General features: G+C 39.1%; 1 protein-coding gene across 12 annotated transcripts in view; it reads right to left on the bottom strand.

The window, feature by feature from the left end:
- The window catches only part of RNF13 (ring finger protein 13), a 178,494-nt gene that overhangs the window by 28,000 nt on the left and 123,678 nt on the right, over positions 1–26,816 (bottom strand). For all 12 annotated transcript variants that reach the window (XM_080657509.1, XM_080657508.1, XM_080657516.1 and 9 more), the window contains 2 exons: positions 21,242–21,347; positions 7,882–7,975 (listed from right to left, as the gene is read on the bottom strand). In XM_080657509.1, the coding sequence (XP_080513635.1) occupies positions 7,882–7,975; positions 21,242–21,347 (200 nt within the window). The remainder of the gene's footprint in view (positions 1–7,881; positions 7,976–21,241; positions 21,348–26,816) is intronic.

Raw genomic sequence — 26,816 nt, 5'->3', positions numbered from 1 at the left:
CACCCCCCAATGGGGTAGAGGGCCTATCGGAGGAGAGCAGCCAGGGGGAGAGGCCGTGAGTCGTTGGCTGGCTGGCTCCACCCCCGATTGGTGTGGGGGGCCGATCGGGGGTGGGGCCAGCAGGGGGGAGAGGCTGTAGGTTGTTGGCCAGCTGGCCCTGTCCCTAATTGGAGTGCGGGGACCAATTGGGGGTGGAGCTGGCTGGGGGGAGGGGCTGCAGGAGGTTGGCCGGCCCCACCCCCTATCAAGGTGTGGGGGGCTGACCAGGGGTGGGGCCAGCCCAGGGGAGGGGCTGTGAGCTGATGGGGTGGAAGGCTGGTCAGGGGTGGAAGGCTGGTCAGGGGCGGGGCTGGGCAGGGGGAGGGGCTGTGGGCCAATCAGGGTGGTGGGGGACCATTGGGGGCAGGGCCGGCCAGGGGAAGAGGGTGCTGGAGGTTGGCTGGCCAGCCCTGCCCCCTATTGGGGTTAGGGGGGCAATTGGAGGCAGGGCCAGCCAGGGTGAGGGGCTGCGGGCTGATCAGGGTGGGGCAAGCTGATCAGGGGCAGGGCCAGCGGGGGGGAAGGGCCGTGAGGGGGTTGGCCAGCTGCCCCACCCTAGATTAGGGTGGGAGAGGCTGGTCAGGGACAGGGTCGGCCAGGGGGAGGGGCTGCAGGAGGTTGGCCAGTTGGCCCTGCACCTGATTGGGGTAGGGGAGGCTGAACAGGGGCCGGGCTGGCTGGGAGGAGGGGCCATGGGAGGTTGGCTGGCCAGCCTCACACCCGATTGGGCCGGTTCGCTGGCTGAAGTGGGAGTCATAGAGACTGGTCCTTCTGGTCATTATGGCATTCCTGTTGCTGGCTTTTTATATATATAGACTAGAGGCCTGGTACACCCTCTCCAATCTAGAACCCCTCAGGGGATGTCTGACTGCCAGTTTAGGCCCAATCCTGCAGGATACCTCCCTGCCAGCCTGATCGCCCCTACCTTGACCCCCTGCCAGCCTGATCGCCCCCAACTGCCCTCCCCTGATGGCCTGATCACCCCCAACTGCCCTCTGTTGCTGGCCTGATCGCCCCCTAACTGCTCTCCCCTGCCGGCTTGATCGCCCCCTAAATGCCTGCTCCCCCGCGCTGGCCTGGTCGCCCCCTAACTGCTTGCTCCCCTACGCCAGCCTGATCTCGCCTAATCGTGCCCCTAACTGCCTGTTCCCCCATGCCAGCCTGGTCATCCCCTCACTGCTTGCTCCCCTGTTGGCCTGATGGCCCTTAACCACCTCTGCCTTGGCCCCTGCCACAATGGCTTTGTGCAGAGGAAGTGGGACATCCGGAAGACGTCTGGTCGACCTGGTCTAAATAGCATATTACTCTTTTATTAGTATAAATACTCAAAGAAGAATCAATACCACTGTGTCTCAAACTCTTCTAAAGAATCAAATAGGGCCCTAACCTGTTTGGCTCAGTGGATAGAGTGTCAGCCTGTGGACGGAAGGGTCCTAGGTTCGATTCCGGTCAAGGGCATGTACCTTGGTTGGGGGCACGTCCCCAGTAGGGGTGTGCAGGAGGCAGCTGATGGATGTTTCTCCCTCATCAATGTTTCTAACTCTCTATCCCTCTCCCTTCTTCTCTGTAAAAAATCAATAAAATATATATATTTTTTAAAAGAATCAAATAGGAAGAAATATACTCCCAAATTCATTCAATGAAGCCAGCATTACCCTGACATCAAAAGAATGAGATTGGACCCATATATAAACATTAACTCAAAATAGATTAAATATCTAAACATAATTCCTAAAACTATTAAACTGCTAGAAGAAAATGTAGGGGAACAGCTTCAGGTCACTGGATTGGCAGTGATTTTTTGGATATGTCACCAAAATCACAGGCAGCAAAATAAAGAGTAGACAAAATAAAAACCTAACAATTATACCAAACTTCAAACTTCTGCATGTCAAGGGAAACAATTAGAGTGAAAAGGCAACCTATGAATGAAAGAAAATAACTGCAAATCTAATAAGGAATTAATACCCAAAATATATATATGGAATTTCTACAACAATTAAAACTTGGGTAAAGAACTTGAATAGACGTTTCTCCAAAGAAAATATACAAAAGCACATGAAAAGATACTCAGGCCCTAGCTGGTTTAGCTCAATGGATAGAGCATCGGCCTGAAGACTGAAGGGTCCCGGGTTTGATTTCAGTCAAGGGCATGTACCTCAGTTGCAGGCTTGATCCCAGTCCTGTTCTCACATCTATGTTTCTCTGTCTCTGTCTCTCCCCCTCCCTTCCACTCTCTCTAAAAAAATAAAAAAATCAATGGAGCTTAGCTGGCATGGCACAGTGGTTGAGTGTCAATCTATGAACCAGGAGGTCACAATTTGATTCCCAGTCAGGGCGTGTGCCTGGGTTGTGGGCTTGATTCCCAGTGTGGGAGGTTTTTATCTCTCTCTCCCTCTCACTTCCTCTGAAATCAGTAAAGAAAATATTTTAAAAAATCAATAGAAAAATATCCTTGGGTGAGGATTAACAAAAAAATAACAAACAAAAAAAAAAGAAGATAATATCACTAATCATTAGGAAAATGTAAATCAAACCACAATGAGATATCCCCTCATACCAATCAGGATGGTTACTTTTATAAAAGAACAGAAAATAAGTGTTAGCAGGAATTAGAGAAGTTGGAGTCCTTGCACACAGTTCATGGAAATGTAAAATGGTACGATCATTGTGGAAAACAGTGAAGAAGTTCCTAAAATATTTAAGAATAGAATTATTAGATCATCTAACAATCTCACTTCTGGGTATATATCCAAATGAATTCAAAGTAGGGTTTTGAAGAGAAATTTAGAGACCCATATTTATAGTGGCATTATTCACAATAGCCAAAAGGTGGAAGTAACTCAAATGTCCATCAAAAGATGTATCCTTAATGCAAACAGTATATACACATAATGGAAAATTATACAACTTTTAAAAAGAAAATTCTGTTATATACTATAACATGAATGAACCTGAAGGAGATTATACTAAGCAAAATAAGTCAGTCACAAAAGGACAAATATTGTATGATTCCACTCATATTGTGGACAGATCACAAGAATTCTCACTTCATATTACACACTGTTTTACAAAGTATCATACTTTAAAAAGATATTAGCTTGTAAGAACATGTAATAAATAACTTCAAAATGCAATGGGTATTTAATTTTAAAGTGTGCCTTTATTATTTATATAAAACGTTTTTGTACTTGTTCAATAGAAACTTATCTGGCCACTGGGTAAAGCTAGCAATAAAACTACTGGTCTGCAATGTGTTAAGTATCTAAAATATTCAAAAGTATAGAAACGTAAGACAGGAGAGAAAATGAAATAAAATAAAGTGCTCAATTGAAACCACAAAATGCAGAACAAGAATGGAAGACAAAAATAGGAACAAAGGAGGAGGGCAGGTAGAAGGGTAGTTGACATGGACTGGTGGGAGCAAGAGAATGGGGAGTTATTGTTTATTGGGTACAGAATTTTAGTTTGGGAAGATGAAAAAGTTCTGGAGCTGGATGGTGGTGATGATTGCAGAACATGTGAATGTACTTAATGTCACTGAACTGCACTTAAAAATGGATAAAATGGTCAATTTTATGTTGTGTATATTTTAACTACAAAATATATAATAATTGTGGGTATATGTTTGGAGGTGGGGTGCCCTTGACAAGTTGATTTTAAATTTTACATGGAAATGCCTAATGTCAAAAATAGCTAAGAACTCTTGAAGAACAAGGTGGGAGGACTAACTCTAACAGATATCTAGACTTACCTAACCCTATAGTAACTGAAATAGTGTGATAAGGATAAATAATACCAACAGTTTAGAAACAAACCCACACATAAATGGACACATGATTTATGTCAGCGGTGATACTGCAGAACATTATAGTATTTTTAATAATTAGCTCTGAGCAACTGAATATCCTTATGTAAAATATCAAACTATTTTGGTTTTTTAATCCTCACCTGAGAATATTTTTCCACTGATTTTCAGAGAGTGGAAGAGAGGGAAAGACAGAGAGAAATATCGATGTGAGAGAAACACATCGATTGGTTGCCTCCTGCAGAAGCCCCGACCAGGGCTTGGGCCAGGAAGGAGCCTACAACAGAGGTACGTGCCCTTGACTGGAATCGAACCTTCCGGACCCTTTGGTCCGCAGGCTGATGGTCTATCCACGGCACCAAACTGGCTAGGGCTAAAATATAAACTTTAAACACCTTAACTGGACCCCATCTTACAGAATCAATTCAGGTGAATTAAATACCCAAACATGAAAGGCAAAACTATAAAGCTTACAGAAGATAATATAATATTTCTATGATCTTGGGCTAGGAAGAAAGTTCTTTTAAAACATGCAAAAATACCACCATAAAGATGAACCACAAACAAGAGGACAATTAAAATTGGTAAAGAACTTATTCACCACATACCACAACTCTGGGGTGGGGGTTGTGGGAATAGACAAAGAATTCCTCCCTACGTATGAAAAAGAGAGGGAGGAGATAACCTTACAGAAAAAATTACATGAAAGGTAATTCATGAAAGTGAAAATCTAACTGGTAAATAAAAAACAAACAAACAAACAAAAAACAGGTACTTAACCTCATTGGCAAGGAGAAAAATGTAAATTAAAACTACGACATATCTTTATAAACTGATGCCTTTTTGTAAAATTTAAGAGGGTATCAATACAAAATAGTAGTAAATATGTGATACAACAGGAACTCCTATACCCTGTGGGTGGGAGTGTAAATTGGTAACATCATTACTTTGGAAATGAGTTTACACTATCTAATAAAATTGAAGACAGGTATATCCTATGATCCAGCTAACCTATTTCTAGGTATATACCCTAAAGAAATTCATACTGATAAAACCAGAATGTAAGAAATGTTTTTAAAAGTGTGGTCTGTAATAGCCCTAAACTCAAAACAAAACAAACAAAAAATTGTCTATTAATAGTAAAATGGATAAATAAATATATTTATACAATGGAATGAAAGCGAGTGAACTGTACAAATACATGCTATAAAGTAGATTAATTTCACAAAAAAATCTATTACTAAAAGAAAACAAATGCAATTCAAAAAAAGGGAAGAGTAAATCATGCTGTTTTGATTGCATATTGTTTTTGGAATGCATACATAGATAGTAAAACTTAAGAGAAAGGTAATGAAATGATTATCATAAGCCAGGAGAGTAATTACTTCCCACATGAGGAAAAAAAGATAACGATCTAGAAGGGGACAGACACAGTTACTTCTGGAGTGCTAGTACCATTCTATTTCTTGACCTGGATGGTTCCAGAAATATATGTCATATACTTTTCTGAATATGTTATACTTTACATTGTTTTTTAAAAGAATGGATGGTAAGAATAAATACCACTCCATACAGATAAACATGGCTAGAGAAAAACCAGTTATGCTGACAGTTCATAACCAAGAACCTTAAAGAAGGTTCAGGCTGCCAGGCAACCATATTATTTTTCCTTAGTCCATCTGCCTGCTTACTCTCCTAGAAGAAATTATACCTTTCTGTTACTAAACCTCCAACATCTCCTGTCCTATCCTCACCTTCAGTCTATGGTTGTGTTTTTTACCTCACTGGGAAGTATGGAAGTAAAGAACACTTCTACACACTTGCCACCATAAATACCCATCTATCAGGATTTTGTACTCACATATTTTACCTTTCCTTAGCTCAGTTCTCTAAGGCCAATCCACGTATTTGTGCACCCTTCTTCCTTTCTCAGAGACATTACAGCCACTCTCCCACTGTCACCTACATCATCAATTTCTTTCAGCAAACATGCTGTTATTTCTTGACCCAAACTCCCCCACCAGCTACTGCCCCATTTCTTTGTCCCCTTTGTAGCTAATTTTCTTAAAAAAGTTATTTATCTGTAGTTACTGTTTCTAATCCCTCTCCTCCCATTTCCTCTTAAACCCACCAAAATCAGGTTTTGGCCTGACCACTGTCAAAACTGCTCATTAAGATAATCATAACCTCTAATGATCAATTGTCACTCTCATGTTCCTTATCTGTCAGGAGCATTTGACATGTGACACAGGTTATCACTTCTTGCTCCTTGATAGATTTGCATCCCTTGGTTTCTGGTATACCATTCTCTTCTGCTTTTCCCCTCGTATAACTAGTCACTCCTTTTCAATTTGCACTGCTGATCTCGATTTTTTTTTTTTTAAATATGGAACGCTTCATAAATTTGCGTGTCATCCTTGAGCAAGGGCCATGCTAATCTTCTCTGTATCATTCCAATTTTAGTATATATGCTGCCGAAGCGAGCACCTCATCTCGCTTTTTAATTAATGTTGGGATAGCCCAATATATGTTTGGTATTCTTCTGTCAATCTAATACTCATTCTCTTGGCAATCTCATCTACTCTCATGATTTAAATATATCTTTATACCAATATTTTCAGTTCAGATACATTCTCTCAAACTCCAGACTCATTTATAATGTCTAACAGACATCTGAAATTCCACGTCCAAAACTATTTTGTACATTTTCCCCCAAAACCTGCTCTACCATTTATTAACAACCTTTATTTCTCTTTAGGGTAATCTCATCCTTCCTGTTGCTGAGACAAATCTGGAGTCATCCTTTTTCCTTTCCCAACATCAGTAAATCCAGTGTATTCCATCTGCTAAATATAACCAGAATTTAAGATTTTTTCACCTCCTCAACTGCTACCCCATAGTTCAAGCCACCTTCAAATCTCACTTGGATTACTACAGGAGCCTCCTATCTGGTCTCTCTGCTTATACCCTTGAACCCTCTACACGCTATTCTTAACAAAGAAGCAGAAAGATCCTTTTAAGGTTTAATCTGGATCTCATCTTCCCTGTTTCAAATTCTTCAGTGGTTATTCATCTTACTCAGAGGAAAAGCCAACTACTTCTGGTCTATGAACAACTTTTATTTAATCTTCACTGTGTGATATCAGTGCAGTGCATTTTTATAAATGTCTCTTTTAACATATGCTTTTTCCTATGTTTTGTTGTTAAATTTTGTATTTTTCATAAAATAATAGTTATTATAAATGGGAGGTTTTTAAAACATTTTATTACTTAAAAAATAAAAATCTGGCAGAACTAAGTTTTAATGACTTTTTCTCTATTTCTCCTTTCTACTCTCTATACATTTTCTTTGCTGAATTAAAAAACAGAACATTTGTACTGGTATATTAAATTGAAAAGTCTGGGAACTGCTAGCCAAAAGGATTTAACAAGCACATACCTGCACTGAAAGCCCACTAAAGCATAGGTAGGAGAAGCTATATTGGTTAGTGTATTAGACCCACACCCCTCTCCAGCTCTGTCAGTACTGGCTGTGTGACATTAGTTTTTTGCCTCTCTGACCCTCCAGTTCTTCATCTATAATACCCATTATAGTATCCATTTCATAGAAATGTGAAAATTAAATGAGATGATACATTTAAAACATAATGACACCCAATAGCTACCTATGTGTTTTGTTAATGCAATGGTGTATGGTGGGAGAGAGAGTGAGAAGGAGGTCAGTGGGAGCAGGCCACCCTAGCACAGAGAAGGATTTTATCCACTGATGTTTAGAACTACTAGCACATGATGATAATAAAAAGCATTTGGTAAGTTTCAGTATTGCTTTTAAGTTCTCTGCAGACAATGTACCCTACTTGCCTTCATGAGGATATACCACAGCAAAAAGAACATCTCCCACATCCACTCATTCATTATTAACTGAGGGTTAGGCACAGTGTATGGCAAGGACTCAAAAGGTAGTATTAAGAGTATGGTCACCATGTACTCTTAAATAAACTAAGGGTAATGATTTAGAAAATGAAAATATTCACCTTTTTTGAATTTATGTATAGGGAGTTTCTTAAGTTGATCTTTATGAAGTCTGTTTCTTCTAGCTCTATGTCTATCCTGGAAAAATTTTGTGATCTAAAAATAAAAGGGAAGACAAGGCATCAGACATTAAACATGCAAATAGAAAATGGCCATTAAAATAACAAATATCTTTTAAGTTTCTGGATAGCTGCTGAAAGTAAATTCAATTTACTTAAATCCTAATGGCAATATTAATTAAAGCATTAAACTATATTAGTGATTAATTACCCCCATTAAATTGTCCTTTGAATTTTTATTCATTGACCTAAATTATCTTTAATTTACTCTGACAAAAACATTATAAATAACATACGTTTGTTTGAAAAAATACAAATGGTAAACTATAAGTTACAAAGAAGATCAAAAGAATGGGAGGGTTGAAATTCCTATAATTATAAACTAAAAAAATTTTCAAAAATACATTTGTTAGTCACTACACTTTCAGTCCTAGGAGAAAAATACAGAACACCTATTACAAATATTCAGAAATGCTAGATAACATACAAAGATTTTTAACTATAAATTAATATGCTTGCAAAAATAAAATAAAAAATTTCACAGGGCTAGAACCAAATGCCAAAAGCAACATCTATAAAAGAAAATTTTGACAAATTTAACTACATCAATGTGAAGGACTTCTGTCCTCAACACTGTTAAAAGAAAAGACAAGACAGGCTGGGAGAAAATATTTCCAAACTGTATATCTGATAAGAGATTTGTATCCGGAATATAAAAAGAACTCAAAACTCAATAAGAAAACAAGCAACCCAATAGAAAAAAATGAGCACAATATCTGAATAAACACTTTACCACAGAAGATTTAAAGATAGCATATAATCACTTGAAGAGATGCTCAACAAAATACTCAATAGGAAACTAAAATTCAAATCACAATTACCACACTATAAACTTATTAGAATGACTAAAATTAGACTGACTATACCAAGTATTGGCAAGGAAGCAGAGAAACTCGCATTCTGGTACACTAATGGTAGAACTAATTACCCCCATTAAATTGTCCTTTAAATTCAATTAGACTGACTATACCAAGTATTGGCATGGAAGCAAAGAAACTCGCATTCTGGTACACTAATGGTAGAACTAATTACCCCCATTAAATTGTCATTAAATTCAATTCTGGTACACTAATGGTACAAAATGGCACCACCACATTGAAAATAGTTTGGTGATTTTTCATAAATTTAAACAGACACTTACCATTTGACCCAATCATCCCACTCCTACTTATATACACACAAATAGCATATATCCACATGACAATTTGAATACAGAAGTCCATGTCCAAATGTTCATGTCAGCTTTATTTGTAAGAGCCAAAAATTATGAACAACCCAAATATCCATCAATAGGTAAATGGATAAACAAAACTGTAGTATATCCATACAATGGAAGATAACTCAGCTATAAAAAGAAATGAATAATCAATGTACTCAATAACATATATGAATCTCACAATAATTCTGAAAGAAGAATTCAGACACAAAAGATTACATAATTTATTATTCCATGTATATAAAATTGTAGAAAATCTACAGTAACCAAAAGCAGATCTGTAGTTGACTAAGGTTGGAGGTGAGTAGGACATGAAATTGGAAGATGTTACAGGGAGGGATTACAAAGGAGCATGAGAAAACTTTTTGAACTGATCAATAAATCTTGCTAGTGGTGGTGGCTTCACAGATATACATATGTCAAAACTTGCCAAATCATAAATTTAAATATGTGAGGTTTATTATATGTCAATCATACATCAGTAATTGTTTTTAAAAAAATTAACAGTGACCACAAAGACTATAATGTAAGCTTTCAAACCAGTAGCAGAAACAGAGATATGAGAGAGAGAGAGAATGAGAATAAAATTTGGGTAACCCAAATTTACAAAGAAAAAAATAGAAGAAAAATTAAACAATAGAAATTAGTCCAATAATATATAATATATGATTATATATTATTCATAAAAATGCAAATGGTTAAGTTCACCAGTGTTTTAAAAGAGTGCATCATAGTATTTAAAGAAAAAGTGACAACCATATGCTATTAACAACTCATTAAGACAAAAATAAAGGTAGAGATTAAAGATGGCGGCAGAGTAAGTGAATACAGCACAGACATGCTCCCCGGAACACACTGGAATTACAACTAAAATACAGAAAAATTTCCTGAATAATCAATGGAAGACTCAAAGGAGAAAAAATTGATACCTGAGGACCAAAAGTGGAGGCCACATAGAGACTGGTTGGAAGGGCGGAGGGGCAAAAAGTCTGGCCAGGCACCTACAGACAGCAACTGAAGTCTCAGAGAGAGATCTCAGCTGTGGGGGCTTGCCACTGAGAACTCTGGGATCTAATCCCCAAGCTGGGCCCCCAAGTAGAGAGTACCACAGCTGAGAAGGGTACCCACATAACCTCTGGCTATGAAAAGCAGTGGGTTGCTGTCTACCAAAGAGTGGCAGATGAAAATTCAGACACCCTCTTAAAGGGCCAACGCACAAAGTTCCCTGTGGAGCCACCCACTTTGTGCTCTGGCACAGGGAGAACAGAGTGGATTGGGGCAGTGTGAGCAGAAGCCAGACACCCCAGTTTCCTGTGCTAAGTCATTCCCTCATGCAGCAGGGGGCATCTTTCCCATAAAGACATTTGCCTTGCCTGGGGGAAAGACAGTTGACCCACCCTATTGTAAAAATACCTTGCCCTGAGGCCAATTAAGAGACTAAAACTAACAATTAGCCTCCAGGCAGAAGCAACTGCCCACCCTTGAAAAAAACTCCCACCACATCTGAGGATGATTGCCTGGGGGCAATTCAAGATGGAATCCTATCAGTTTGTAGGCAGAGTGGGTCTCTGGAGAATTTTATTCATTGACTGATCTAATTAGTCAGAAACAGCATTTTGACAATGTCCTCCACTAGAGATTGAGAGGCATAAGGAGCTACCTAATACATAGTCACAAACACAAACAGGCAGCCAAAATGAGGAGATGAGGAAACAACCTCCAAATGAAAGAACAAGAGAATTCGCTAGAAGAAGAGATAAATGAAGCAGAGATAAGAAATTTATCTGAAACAGAGTTCAGAGTAATGATGGTAAAGATGCTCAAAAGCATAAAAAAAGATATAACTATGAAAAATGAGAGTCAGAAATAAAGACTGACATAACACAAATAAAGAACACATTGGAGGTAATACACAACAGATTAGGGGAAGCTAAGGATCGAATCAGTGAATTAGAAGACAAGGTTGAAAAAAATCACTCAATCAGAGAACCAAAAAGAAAAAATAATTAAAAAACAGAAGGACAGCTTAAGGAACCTGTGGGACAATGTGAAAGGTGACAATATTAGAATAACCTGTGTGCCAGAAGAGACAGAAAGGGAGAAAAGGCTAGAAAACGTGTTTGAAGAAATAATGGCAGAAAACTTCCCTACCCCAAAGAAAAAAGTCACACAGTTCAGGAGGCACAGAGAACCCCAAGCAAGAAGAACGCAAGCAGACCCACGCCCAGACACATCATAATTAAAATGCCAAAGGTTAAAGACAAAGAGAGAATCTTAAAGGTACCAAGAGAAAAGCAAACTGTTACCCACAAAGGAGATCCCATAAGACTGACACCTGATTTCTCATAAGACACTCTACAGGCCAGAAGGGAATGGCATAAAGTACTCAGGTAATGGAAAGCAAGGATCTGAAACCAAGATTACTATATCAAGCAAGGCTATCATTCAAAATAGACGGTCAAATAAAGAGCTTCCCAGACCAAAAAAAAAAAGGCTAAAGGAGTACATCACCAACAAGCGAGCATTACAAGAAATGCTAAAGGGACTACTGTAATGAGAAGAAAAAAAGAGAGAAACCTAGGCATACAGAATTAAAATGTCAATAATACATAAGTACCTGTCAATAATAACCCTAAATGTAAATGGACTAATGCTCCAATCAAAAGGCAGAGTAGCTGAATGGATACAAAAACATGACCCAACTATATGCTGTCTACAAGAGACCCACCTCACAACTAAAGATTCACACAGGATGAGAGTGAAGGGATGGGAAAAAAATTTTCCATGCAAATGAAAAAGAAAAAAAAAAGCTGGAGTAGCAATACTCATATCTGACAAAAATAGACTTCAAAATGAAGGCCATCACAAGAGACAAGTCACTACATAATAATAAAGGAATCAGTTCAACAAGAGGATATAACCGTGGTAAACATATATGCAGCCAATATAGGTGCACCTAAATAAATAAACTTTTAGAGGACTTTAAGGGAGAGATAGACAACAATACAGTCATTGTAGGGGACTTTAACATCCTGCTGACTTCATTGGACAGATCTTCCAGACAAAAAATTAACAAGGAAACAGTGACTCTAAAGGCCACACTAGATCAGATGGATTTAATTGACATTTATAGAACATTTTACCCCAAAGCAACAGAATATGCATTCTTCTCAAGTGCACAATGCGTCATTCACAAAGATAGACCACATGTTAGGACACAAACAAGTCTCTGCAAATTCAAGAAGATTGAAATCAAATCACAGTGGAATGAAATTAGAAATCAACTATAGTAAAAATACCCCAAAACATTCAAACACATGGAGGCTAAGTAGCATGTTATTAAACAATCAATAGGCTACCAACAAGATCAAAAAAGAAATTAAAAACTTCCTGTAAACCAATGAAAATGAACACACAACAACCCAAAATCTCTGGGACACAGCAAAAGCAGTCCTGAGAAGAAAGTTAATAGCACTACAGGCATTCTTTAAAAAAAATAATCAGCAATAAACTATTTAACCCTACAACTTAAAGGACTAGAAAGAGAACAACAAGAAAAACCCAAAGTAAGTAGAAGGAAGGAAATAATAAGGATTAGAGCAGAAATAAATAACATAGAGACTAAAAAAATCAATACAAAAAAATCAATGAAACCAAGAGCTGGTTCTTTGAAAGGATAAACAAAACTGATAAACCATTAGCCAGACTCATCAAGAAACAAAGAGATAAGACCCAAATAAATAAAAATAATGGTAAAAAAAACAAAGGAATAGACCATGATAATACTAAGCAAAGGAAAAGATGGTATATATAATTTAAGACAAAAATCATTAGGAGACAGTCATGACAAGGATAAAAAGGACATTTCATCTTGAAAATGACAAAATTGAAAGAGATATACACAAATTCACAAGCTCAGTAATTTATAGCTTACGCAGACAAAAAATTTACACTACAGACCTATGCTGCCCAATACGGTAGCCAATGGTATATATGGCTCTGAGCATTTGAAATGTAACTGTCTGAATTGAGATTTGCTATAAAAGTATAAAATACACACCAGATTGCAAAGACTGTATTAATAAAAAATTTTAAAACAGATTTTATAATTATTTCTATTAATTGAATGGTGAAATACATTTTAGCTTTATTAAACAAAATATAGAATTTAAATTAATCTCACCTGTTTCTTTTAATCTTTTTTATTTTTAAATTTTTTATTTTTTTTAAGAGTTTTGTCATTTAAACTGACAAGGGGATTCTTTTTTTTTTTAATATATTTTATTGATTTTTTACAGAGAGGAAGGGAGAGTGATAGAGAGCCAGAAACATCGATGAGAGAGAAACATCGATCAGCTGCCTCCTGCACACCTCCCACTGGGGATGTGCCCGCAACCAAGGTACATGCCCTTGACCGGAATCGAACCCGGCACCCTTCAGTCCGCAGGTTGACGGTCTATCCACTGAGCCAAACCGGTTTCAGCTCTTTTAATCTTTTTTAATTTGGCATTTAAATTATATTAATGACTTGGGGTGGTGAACACACAATACAATATACAGATAATATATTACAGAATTGTACATCTGAAAACAATAACTATTTTAACCAATGTCACCCCAATAAATTCAATAAAAAAGTAAAGATAAATAAGTAAATAATAAATTCCAGCTCCATCATTGTGTAACCACAGGTAAGGTGCTTAATCCCTTTGAAGCTCAGTTCCTCACCTGTAAATTGAGGATAATAATTCATACTTATTGGGATCATAATAAAGACAAAATGAGATACTATATGGCCCTGACTGGGTGGGTCAGTGGGATGGAGTGTCACCCCATACACCAAAAGGTTGCAGGTTCAATTCTGGGTCAAGAGGGCACATACCTACGTTGCAGATTCCATCCCGGTAGGGGTGAGTACGGGAGGAACTGATCAATGTTTTTCTCTCTTTCTCTCTCTCTCTCATTGATAAAAGCATATCCCCAGGTGAGGATTAAAAAATAAAATAATGAGATAACATATGCATGTTATTGGTTACATAAAATATACAATAATTGTTAGTTTTCTGACAAATAAATAAATAAATAAAATTATAACAAATGTGACTCACAACATTGTTCTATTGCCCACCACTGCTTTAGAAAATAGAAGAGTGCAAAACTATAGACAATTGTGATGACTATATAATTCTGTGAGTATACTAAAAATCACTGAACCGTGCACTTTAAGTGGGTCCATTTTATGTTATACTAATGGCCCGGTGCACGAAATTCATGCATGGGGGCAGGGAAGGGTGTCCTTCAGCCTGGTCTGCACCCTCTCCAATCTGGGACCCCTCAGGGGATGTCCCACTGCCAGCAGTCGGACATCCTTCTCACAATCCAGGACTGCTGGCTCCTAACTGCTCACCTGCCTGCCTTCCTGATCGCCCCTAACCACTCTGCCTGCCAGCCTGATTGCCCCCAACTGTCCCCCCTGCTGACCTGATCGCCCCCAACTGTCACTGCTCTGCCAGCCTGCTCACCACAACCTCCCCCCCAATTGCCCCCAACTGCCCCCCCGCCCCCAACTGCCCTCCCCTGCTGGCCTAAACCGGCAGTTGTACATCCCCCGAGGCATCCCAGATCGGAGAGGATGCAGGTTGGGCTGAGGGACACTCCCCCCGCAGTGCACGAATTTCATGGACCAGGTCTCTAGTATTTCAATAAAGCTGGTTTAAACATATTGAAAAAAAGATGACAAAACGAACCCACAAGCTCAAACAAAGTAACATATATGAACTTTGCATACTACAATTATTTTTACACACACATGGAATGTTTATAAGATATAACCAAAAGCAAGTTTTTTTCTTTGTTTTTAATTTTTAGAGAGAGGAGAAGGGAGAGGGAGAGAGAAACAGAAATATCAATCCAAGAGCAAAACATCTATCAGGTGTCTGCTGCACGCCCCTACTGGGGATCAAGCCTACAACCTGGGCATACCAAATAATCCATAACATACCATGTTTTCTGACCACAATGAAACTGAATTAGAAATCAATCGGGGAAGGGGTGGAGTTACGGAAATAAATATGTATTTTGAACATTTAAAATAGTTCATAAGTCACAGAAGAAATCATAGAAATCAGCATGCCTCTTCACCACTGTATTATAAATAACTTGAGAAATAATATGATGAACTGGCAGATGGAGACAAGTGGAGTACCTAACTCAGTGGAGAAAGAGACAGAACTTCTTTCTAAACCACAGAATTAGATTGCCTAACCCACCCAGATACGGACAAAGACAACTCTGGAATGGAGCAGGCCTGACCTTCACTGCAGAACCAGTTCTGGGGGAGCTGAACACAGGTTGGTCCCAAAAGAAAGGTGGAATTGAGTCAAGCATGCCCTAACTTACTCTTCCTAAATGTACCACACAGAAAAGATACTTCATCTTCCCTAAGACCAAATGAGTGACCAAATGAAAGAGTAGGAGTTATAGTAATTGAGGTCCCCTTAACATAGATGGAACCATCAAGAATCATAAAGAAACATATATAAAACAATGAAAATAAAATTTAGCAAATAAAATAAAATAAAAATATCCCTTACCAAAATTTATGAGTTATTGCTAAAATGACTGTTACCCAAAAGAATACAAGAAAACAAATAATGATGCTAAGAGCAGAAGAAATTCAAGAAATATATAAAAACTGAAATGTAAGCTGCTTGACATCAAGGATTTTTAACTATTTTGTTCAATGATAAATCCTCAGACCCTAAGTGCCCAGTTCATTCGAGGTGCAAAATAATTATTTGTTGAATGAAAGGAAAAAACAAAACAAAAAAAGACAACCTCAAAGTCTACTTCTTTGAAAGGCAAAACAGATAAACTGACAATACTGTTCAAGGCACAGATGGCTATGAAGAAAACTCATTCCACATATAGTAGAAATTTTCTTTAAATTGTTATGTGAATACTAGAGGCCCGGTGCATGAGATTCGTGCACTGAGGCAGGTCCCTCAGGCCAGCCTGTGCCCTCTCACAGTCTAAGACCCCTCAGGGGATGTCTGCCTGCCGGCTTAGGCCTGATCCCCCTGGAGATCGGGCCTAAGCCAACAGTCAGACATCCCTCTGGCAGTCTGGGGCTCTGGCAGTCCAGGACCCCTCACTCTTTACCACCCGCCTACAGCGGAGGCGGGAGAGGCTCCCACCACCACTGATGCGCTCGCCAGCGGTGTGCCTGGCTTCTGGCTGAGCAGCACTCCCCCTGTGGGAGTGCACTGAGTGTCTGGCCCCTGGTGGTCAGTGTGCATCATAGCGACTGGTCATTCCGCCATTCGGTTGATTTGCATATTATGCTTTTACTAGAGGTCCAGTGCATGAAATTCGTGCATGGGGGGAGGGTGCCTCAGCCTGGCCTGCACCCTCTCGGAATCCAGGACCCCTCGGGGGATGTCCAACTGCCAATTTAGGCCTGATCTCAGCAGTCGGACATCCCTCTCGCAATCCGGGACCGCTAACTGCTCACTTTCCTGCCTGATGGCCCCTAACCACTCTGACTGCCTACCTGATCACCCCTAACTGCCTCTGCCTGCCTGCCTGGTTGCCCCTAACCACTCTGTCTGCCTACCTGATCAACCCTAACTACCTCTGCCTCGGCCCCTACCATGGCGGCTTCATCCAGAAAGATTCCCGGAAGGTCGTTTGGCTTTCCGGTCTAATTAGCATATTATGCTTTTATTATTATAGATTCCGGTCTAATTAGCATATTATGCTTTTATTATTATAGATTATATAGGATATCAATATTATAAATTTTGCCACTATATTTGATAGCAGACAAAATATGTAATTTCTTAGAAATATAATTTAATATGAAGAAGCAGACAACCATCTAAATATCCAGGTAACTATGAAAAGGGTCAGTAGACTCTGATTTTATTGGCAACATTCACCAAAAAATCAAGTAACAGATCATTCCAATTTCAGCAAAATTTACTTTAGAAAATGGAAAATAAGAGAAAGCTTCAATTTTATAGGGTTAATTTTATGTCTAGTTATTTTTATGTTATTTAAAACATAGTAAAATATACATAAAATTTACTATTCCATCCATTTTTAAGTGTACAGTTCTATGGCATTAAGTATACTCAAATGGTGCTACAATCACCACTATCCATCCATAAAACTATTTTCATTTTGCAAAACTAAAACTCTGTACCCATTAAACAATAATTCCCCATTCTCCCTTTCCTACAGCTCCCAGGAACTACCATGCTACTTTCGGTCTGTGAATCTGACTACCCTAGGTACCACATATAGAATCATACAATATTTGTCCCCTTGTTACTGGCTTATTCACTTGGCATAATGCCCTTTAGGTTCAGCTATGTTGTAGCATGTGTCAGAACTTCCTTCCTTAAGATTGAATAATATTCCACTGTATGTACATACCACATTTTGTTTGTTCACCCATTGATGAGAAATCGGATTGCCTATTGAACATAGTTTCAACTCCCTACTTGAATTCTTTTGGGTATATTTCCAAAAGTGGAATTGCTGAATCGTAAGATAATGTATGTTTAAATTTTTGAAGAATTGCTATAGTGGCTGTTCCATTTAACATTCCTATCAACAGTACTCAAGGGATTGTCTAGTTCTGATGCCAAGATTCTTCTAGCTTGATAAAACTAAAACTTTATCTTACTAAGACATTCAGATGGCTAATGTTTTATTTAGGATTTTTACATCTATGTACAAATGTAAAACTGACTAACCCATATTAGAAATGTGAATAATTGAAATGCAAAGACAAAATTTACACATCATGATCAAATAGTTTATCCCAAAAATACAGGATTTTTAAAATTTATAAAACACATTCATGTAATCCAACTTAACACCTTGCTGACAGGCTATTTTAAGCCAGAACTCACCCATGCACCCAGCTACTTTTCCGTACTTGAATATTAAATGAAAGTATCTAAATAAACTTAAATGTACTTAATTTTGTCACATCTTACATTTATATTACCATATGTCAAAATTAAACATATTGCATATATTTTAATATTTTTTTTATATTTTATTCTTGTTAATATTTTTAGTGTGATATATTGTATAACATGTATCTACATGCAATGATACTAAACAAGTTTTACATACATATCGTATTTTACTATTCTTTCCAAGAACATACTTTACACACCCTAGTGGAATATTTTTACTACTGATTACTGTTTTTTTGTAAAACATGATCTTTTAATTTTCCTGATAATCAAGAGTACTCTTTTAAAATTCTACATTGCTTTCACACCTTAAAATTACTTACATTAATGTAAGTGGAAACACAAGTTAACTTGTGACCAGTCAGCAAGGTGTTAATAAAGAAATAAAACCAATGATCATTACAACAGACAGGAGACATAATTCAGCACCCATTCATTATTTTCTTAAAAAACAAATAAAAATTTGGTTTATTTCTAATCCTTACACTGTGTTTTTTTTTTCATGTTTTTCCAGAAAATAACGCAATGCTAACAGAAGGTACAACAGGCATCCTTTTTTGTTCCTGACTTTCAAGAGAAGGTTTCTAATAATTCACCATTTAATGATGTTTATTTACAGTTTTTAGTCAATAATCTTTATTAGCTTAAGGATATGTACTTCTATTCCCAGTTTACCAAGAGCAATTTTTATTTGTTTGTTGTTCTAACATTCTATACTTCCTTGTTTCTACAATGAAAACCCAACAGAATCAATAAATTCAAATGATCAGAACAGTAGAATTCAGCAAGTTTACAGATATAAAATTACTGTATTAAAATCAATAATGGCCATTGTTCAAATCACAGTTTCTAAATAAAACTCTTCAATAAAAGAAACCAAGGCTCCTTGGATAAATGTCTGATTCTAGGGCTGGGATAAGAAAAAGGTAAGATGAGCCTTAAGCTTCTTATAGTATCAGACAGTAAAGAAGTACTTTAAAAAAAAAAAAAAAAAGATGGGTCAAATCAAAGGCACACAGAAGTAAGCCTAACACAGTTCCCAATGGCCAAAGCTCAAATAATTTAGGCAACAAAAATAAATAACATAGTATTTTACTCAAAGTGTAAAATAAACATACATGAGTACTTATTCATGTAAATAAATGAGTGAATAAATAAATGAATAGATAAATAAATAACCCAAAAGAGACAGATCTTCCTTACAAAAGAATTCTAAGTAATACTAGTATATGTAGATTCTCCCTACTACCCCCATGAAATGAAGCCTAATTCCTGCCCCTTTCCACCGTTAGGTTTAGGCTATACTTTGTGCCTCATTTCCAAAGGAAGAACAGAATAAAGAGAAAAATAATAACTTTACATTGGAGAAACCTAGCAAACATTATCTTAACCAAGGGAGAAAGGTTAGCATCATCAGTGATGTTATGCAGCGATCACATACCCCTGACATGATATGATGAAAAGGGCATTTCACCTCTGATAGAAAATAGCAGATTGAGGGATATTCTACAGGATACCTTGCCAGGGTTCCTTAAGAATGTCAAAGTCATGAAAAATAAGGAAAGACTGTCATAGATCAGAGGAAAATGGGAAGATGTGATAACTAAATACAATGGGGTACCCTGGATTGGGTATATTTATAGAAAAACTGGTGAAAATCCATACAAAGTCTGGGGTTTAGTTACTGATAATGTAGCAATGTCAGTTTCTTAGTTTTGACAAATGTACCATTATAATGTAAAATGTTAACAAAAGGAGAAACTAGATGAGAAATATACAGGAGCTCTCTTCTTTGTGATTTTTCTATAAATCTTATTGTTATTCCAAAATTAAGTTTATTGTAAAAAATCAATAACGTTCTTATAGCTTAGTAATAACTAATTAGAAAATGCAATTTCAAAAAAGTCTAACAAAAGACATGCAAAATATTTACAGAAAAATATTAAACTGATAGATATGAAAGACCTAAATAATTAAAAAGAAATACCATAGCAGCATAGGAAGACTAAACATTTCAAAGATGCCATTTAATTTTTAAATTAATGTATAAACTAAGTACAATACTAAACTCACTGGATGTTGATATAAACATTCTTTATAAAAAAAATGTTAGAACAGTGGGATTGTTTTATATTTTTGCAAGTCTCTTTTAGTATCTATTTTGGTAGAATACAGAAGGATTCTCATATCTGCTTTTGTCTTCAATTTGTTTTCATAAGACACACCATATAGCCTCTAGAAACCTCCACTACAAACCCTGAGAGACTGACAGTGATAAAAGCAAAAATATCTTAGTATTATTATGAAAATGATTTTGACCCTGAAGACCCCCTAAGAGTTCTGAAGCCAACCTTTGGTAACCAGTGTTTTGGTGGTTACCTCAAGCCCTCATACTATTTGTTATTTACATTTTAATATAAAAATTTTCAAACATAGAGAAAAATTTAAATAATTTTTATAAATAAAAAAAAGGTGGTATATGGCCACTACCTAGATTCTGCAACGAACATTTTACTAGGCTACTTTTTATCACATATCTATCCATCCCTCTATCTATCCATCAATAAACCCCTTTTTCTATTAATTTTTTACAAAGTAGGTTGCAGGTATCAGTATACTTCCCCCAAATTACTTCACCATGTATATCATTACTTAGAATTTAATTTTTCTAAAAAAATTCTCTTCTTTTGAGGTAAAATTTACATACAATGAAATGCACAAAATTTAACTATATAATTTGGTGAATCAGGCATTAGTACAACCCAAAATTCTCTTGAGAATCAGAACATGACTCACACGCCAAAAAGTTCCTTCATAGGTGTCCCAGTAAATCCCTCGCCAACTCCATAACCCTCCAGAAGCAATCACTGTTCTGATTTTTTCTACCCAAATTATCTTTCCTTTTCCAGAACTAGTTATACAAATAGACTCACACAATATATACTTTTTAAAGCAAGGCTTCTATTACTCAATATAATGATTTTTAGACCGTCTATACTATTTTTTAAAAAGCACTTAAAATAAATTTACCTACCATAAAAATGACTATCAAGATGAGACAGATGCCCACTATGATAAGGAAGGGAATTAAGTAGTATTCCAGAGGAAGACTAAATTCTGGAACTAGGATAATGTGGCCCCTGGAAAAAAAGAGAATTAATACATTAGAAATATTAAGAGTTTCCAAATTATGATGTTAAACCAAGGAAGGTATTTTTTTAAAAGCATTTGGATATTACAATTAAATCCACTGAACACATCTCATTTTCTAATATATAATTTCCAATAATTTAAGGAATGATTTTTTCATTTTTAAATCTATTTCACACATTTGGTCAAAATAATGTCAATACAATTAAAAGAAGCTTTTAGACTGGGTAGGGGAAATCAGCCAATCAATACTTACTGTTCTCCATCCTAAAAACATGTTACTGAATTTAGTAACCTGGCAAAAGTATGAATATTTTACATGCAAAATCAGCATTAAAATAATGGCAATATCTCAGGTAGTATGTCAAGCACAAACCCTCACTCCAAACAAATTACTGTCCTATGGAGAAACTGAAGCCATCACTGGTGAAAATACACTCCTTCCTCCCTCTTTGCTTTCGTGAACTTGTTACACCAGAGGCAAATGATACAGCTCTGTACTCTACATTATCTGTGAGATATGGAATGGAAAACTGGTAAAGGAATTCAAAGGAGTTTTAGCTTCCTCTCTGTTCTCCATCTTCTCCACTGCATACATAACAGGGGGGAAAAAAACCAACACAACTTCATGAATATGTATGTTGTCAGGGGAAGGGTGGAGAATGCACATAACTTATATGCCCTATTCCCCCTTGTTATGAACATGTTGTTAGTTACTGTAATAATTACTATTATAAAAATTAGTAAGTACTCAAGAAATAAAACTGATCAGAGTTGGCATACTATTTGTGTTGTGTGAGCAAATTTTGTACAACACCAAAATCCTGCATTAGAAAATATCCTCAGTCTATGCACTGGGTAGTAACATGACTGATTTCTTCATTGTACTCCTGTGCTACTCGGCTAACATGGTGCCAACAACACTACTTTGTTACCTACTGCTGGGTGATTTTTATAGGTAGTGAAGCCAGGTACTTCATAACTCAAGGATTAAATGCAAAACAAAAATTCTCAATTTGATTAAAAATAAATACACTGACTTTTCCCCCCATATAGAGATGCTTAGGACACCATAGTACTTAAGAAAAATAACATGAAAGCAAAATATTCTAAAGCAATTTTTAAGTCTTTATACTATTACTAGGGGCCCAGTGCATGAAATTCGTGCACTGCGGGGGGGGGAGTCCCTCAGCCCAGCCTGTCCCCTCTCACATACTGGGAGTCCTCAGGGGATGTCCTACTGATGGCTTAGGCCCGCTCCCTTTGTGGGAGACGACCAGGCTGATCAGGCAAAGGCACCAGCCCCATCACCCCGCTGCTGCAGCCACTGCCAGTCATCGCAGCCGCCAAGGTGTTTTCATCAACACAGACTCCACTCCCTTCACCATGAAAAAATGACAACTTTCTTTAGGCATTTTCAAGATGTGTCTTTCATAGGATATGACATTTCTTTCTTTCTTTCTTTTTTATTTTTATCCTCACCTGAAGATATGTTTCCATTGATTTTTAGAGAATGTGGAAGAGAAAGGGAAAGACAGTGAGAGGAACACTTTGATTGGTTGCCTCCTGCATGAGCCCTGACCTGGGCCCCAGCCAGGGAGCAGCCTGCAACCTAGGTACATGCCCTTGATCAGAATCGAACCCGGATCCTGCAGTGGGCAAGCCTAGGCATTATTCACTGAGCCAAACTGGCTAGGGCAGGATATGACATTTCTTAGCCCCTCCAGCAGCGGGCCTTCATTATGTTCTTCAGGAGTGTGGTGGAAAAGCCCTAGATCACCTTTTTGGATTCTTATACCCGAGTTACTAAGAATATTACCAGTGGCATACAGGTAGCTTACCCAATGAGCAGTCAAAAAAGGTGTTTCCTCTGTAGTTCACTCCCATCTCCGGCTTCACCCCTACCAAGGCCTAAAGCCTCGGGGACTGGGCAGGGGCCCCCCAGCTCCCTCCAATCGCCGGCTCTGCCCCTGCCAAGGCTTGGGGCCTGGGCTGGGGACCCCAGCTCCCTCCGATCGCGGGCTCCGCCCCTGCCAAGGCCTAAAGCCTTGGGGCCTGGGTAGGGGACCCCCAGCTCCCTCCGATTGCAGGCTCTGCCCCTGCCCAGGCACCCAGCCTCTGGCCAAGGTTTGGGGCCTGGACAGGGGCCCCCCAGCTCCCTCCAATCGCCGGCTGTGCCCCTGCCTAGGAACAAAGCCTCTGGCCGAGGCTTGGGGCCTGGGCAGGGCCCCCCCAGCTCCCTCTGATCACGGGCTCCGCCCCTGCGCAGGCCCCTCTGATCATGGGCTTCGCCCCTGCTCAGGCCCCCCCAGCTCCCTCTGATCACGGGCTCCGCCCCTGCCAAGGCCTAAAGCCTCGGGGCCTGGACAGGGGCCCCCCAGCTCCCTCCAATCGCCGGCTGTGCCCCTGCCTAGGAACAAAGCCTCTGGCCGAGGCTTGGGGCCTGGGCAGGGCCCCCCCAGCTCCCTCTGATCACGGGCTCCGCCCCTGCCAAGGCCTAAAGCCTTGGGGCCTGGGTAGGGGACCCCCAGCTCCCTCCGATTGCAGGCTCTGCCCCTGCCCAGGCACCCAGCCTCTGGCCAAGGTTTGGGGCCTGGACAGGGGCCCCCCAGCTCCCTCCAATCGCCGGCTGTGCCCCTGCCTAGGAACAAAGCCTCTGGCCGAGGCTTGGGGCCTGGGCAGGGCCCCCCCAGCTCCCTCTGATCACGGGCTCCGCCCCTGCGCAGGCCCCTCTGATCATGGGCTTCGCCCCTGCTCAGGCCCCCCCAGCTCCCTCTGATCACGGGCTCCGCCCCTGCCAAGGCCTAAAGCCTCGGGGCCTGGACAGGGGCCCCCCAGCTCCCTCCAATCGCCGGCTGTGCCCCTGCCTAGGAACAAAGCCTCTGGCCGAGGCTTGGGGCCTGGGCAGGGCCCCCCCAGCTCCCTCTGATCACGGGCTCCGCCCCTGCCCAGGAGCCCTTGGCTCAGGCCCTTCCCAGGTTGCTCAGGACCCATGTGGGGCCTACCTCGGAGTGACCTGGGTGCTGAGAAAGTTCCCAGGACCCAGGCTGCTGGGCACCTACTTATGCAAATTAACCCCCATCTTTGTTGGGTTAATTTGCATACTCACTGATTGGCTGTGGGTGAAGTAGAGAGATGGTCAATTTACATGTTTGTCTATTATTAGATATGATTTTTTATACTCACATCCAAGACATTCTATCAAGCTTCACCAGAAACAAAAACAGAAGAGATAATATCAGGAATTTCCCCCCAATAATTTAAATATTCTCCAAAAACTACTAAGACTGCTAGAATAAAAATAACTTTTTATTTCAATCAATTCCAACAGAATGCGGACAAAATAATGACATGCATTTTTTATGTCTTTACATAAAATACTGATGTGACTGATGGATCAGCAGTGTAAAAAAGAGAAAAGCAGGGACTGAGCTGCTCTATTTGATACCATCTCTTTCACATGAGGTCAGCTCTGTAAGTAATGTCCTTGTTCTTGGCAAAAGCCCTCTGGAACCACCCAAGCCAAAGCTGAGATGTGGTGACAGCAGTGCCACTTTTAGGTATAAGAGCCTGTCCATGAGGTGATGATCCTGGGCACACTTCCCTACCCGCACCCCCCCAACCTGCTATAAATTAACACCATTAGGGTTTAGAAACCAGACTACTGCATATCCTAAATTCAACCCATCACAGCATCTAAATATATCAGCAATAGCAAAGCTTACATTTCTTATATTCTGTTATTTCTTCTTTAATATTAATAATTACAGCCTGAATTAGATAAACACTGTCCTATGAGACAAGTCCCAGAGTTACTCAGAAATGAATGGAACTGCTAGGTAACAAGAAGTAAGCTAAATGAACAAAAGCAGGACGACCCAATGAATAAGAAATTCAGAAACTATATTGGAAAGTTCCCATGTGTGTAACCACAGAAACAGAATAGATTCCAGAATTTTCTAAAGTTAACATTCATAGGTCTGTGCTCTACATCTAATGTTCTATAACATGTCCTATTAATGCTTGTCTGTTATATCTCAAAACATTTTAGTTTACTATCAAGATATTCTGTAAGGAAGAGATTAAAAATGACAGCGAAGTAAGTGGATGCTACACTGACACACTTCCAGGACCAAATTAGAATTACAACTAAAATACAAAAAAACATCCTGAATAATCAACTGAAGACTAGCTGGAGAGAATACTGATAACCAAGGTTGGAAAGCAGAGATCACATAGAGACCAGTAGGAAGGACAGAGGTGCAAAAGGGTGGCCAGGCTCCCACAGACAGCAATTAAAGTTCAGGAGAGAGATCTCACTTGTGGGTGTTGCCCCAAACCCAGGCCTCCAGCAGCTAGTGCCAGAACTGAGAAAGTGCCCACATAATTCTGGCAGTGAAAAGCAGGTTTGTTGCTGCCAGGGAGAGATGGCTGGAATGCAGGCACCCTCTTAAAGGGCAATGCACAAAATTCCATGTGCAGCCATTCACCTTGTGCTCTAGCAAAGGGAGGATAGAATGAACAGGAGCTGTGTGAGCAGAAGCAAGGGTTGGGGCTGTGCGGTTAGAGCTCAGAAGACAGACACCCCAGTTTCTTGTGCTGAGACATTCCCTCATACTCTGAAGATCATCTTTCTTAGGCAGACATTTGCTATACAGGTGGTTTTTGCCTAGGAGGAAGTACATTGACCCACCCTATTGGAAAACAAACTGCCCCACAGTGTGGAGTTTACAAGGCCCATTAAGAGACAAAAAATAACAATTAGCCTCTAGGCAGAAGCAAATGCCCCACCCTGTTGGAAAAGTGCTTCAGGGCTACTCAAGATGGAATCCAATCAGCCTATAGACAGAGGCAGTCTCTGGAGGCTTTGATTCCTTGCCTGATCTAATTAGTCAGAAACAGCATTTGACACTGCAATGCACTAAAGATTGAGAAGCATATAAGATCGATATGATACATAGTCACAAACCCAAACAGGCAGCCAAAATTAGGAAACAAACAAACAAACAAAAAACCACTAATGAAAGAAAAAAAAGAATTCTCCAGAAAAAGAGATAAATGAAATGGAGATAAGAAATTTATCTGATATAGAATTCAGAATAATGATGGTAAAGATGCTCAACAGCATGAGAAAAGATATAGTAACTGTGAAAAAAAGAACAGTCAGAAATAAAGGATGAAATAGCACTAATAAACACATTGGAGGGAATACACAGCATATTAGAGGAAGTTGAGGATCAGATCAGTGAGTTAGAGGACAGAGTAGAAAAAAATCACTCAATCAGAGAACCAAAAAGAAAAAACAATTAATAAACAGAAGGACAGCTTAAGGGAAATGTAACAATAGTCACATATTAGATGTGCCAAAAGAGGCAGAAAAAGAAAAATAGATAGAGAACTTGTTTAAAGAAATAATGGCAGAAAACTTCCCTAACCCCATGAAAAAAATAAAAAGTCAC

Source organism: Plecotus auritus (assembly GCF_963455305.1).
Source record: "Plecotus auritus genome assembly, chromosome: 2".
NCBI classification, from domain to species: domain Eukaryota; kingdom Metazoa; phylum Chordata; class Mammalia; order Chiroptera; family Vespertilionidae; genus Plecotus; species Plecotus auritus.
The sequence above is the reverse complement of the archived record's forward strand: the minus strand, read 5'-3'. Positions and strand labels throughout refer to the sequence as shown.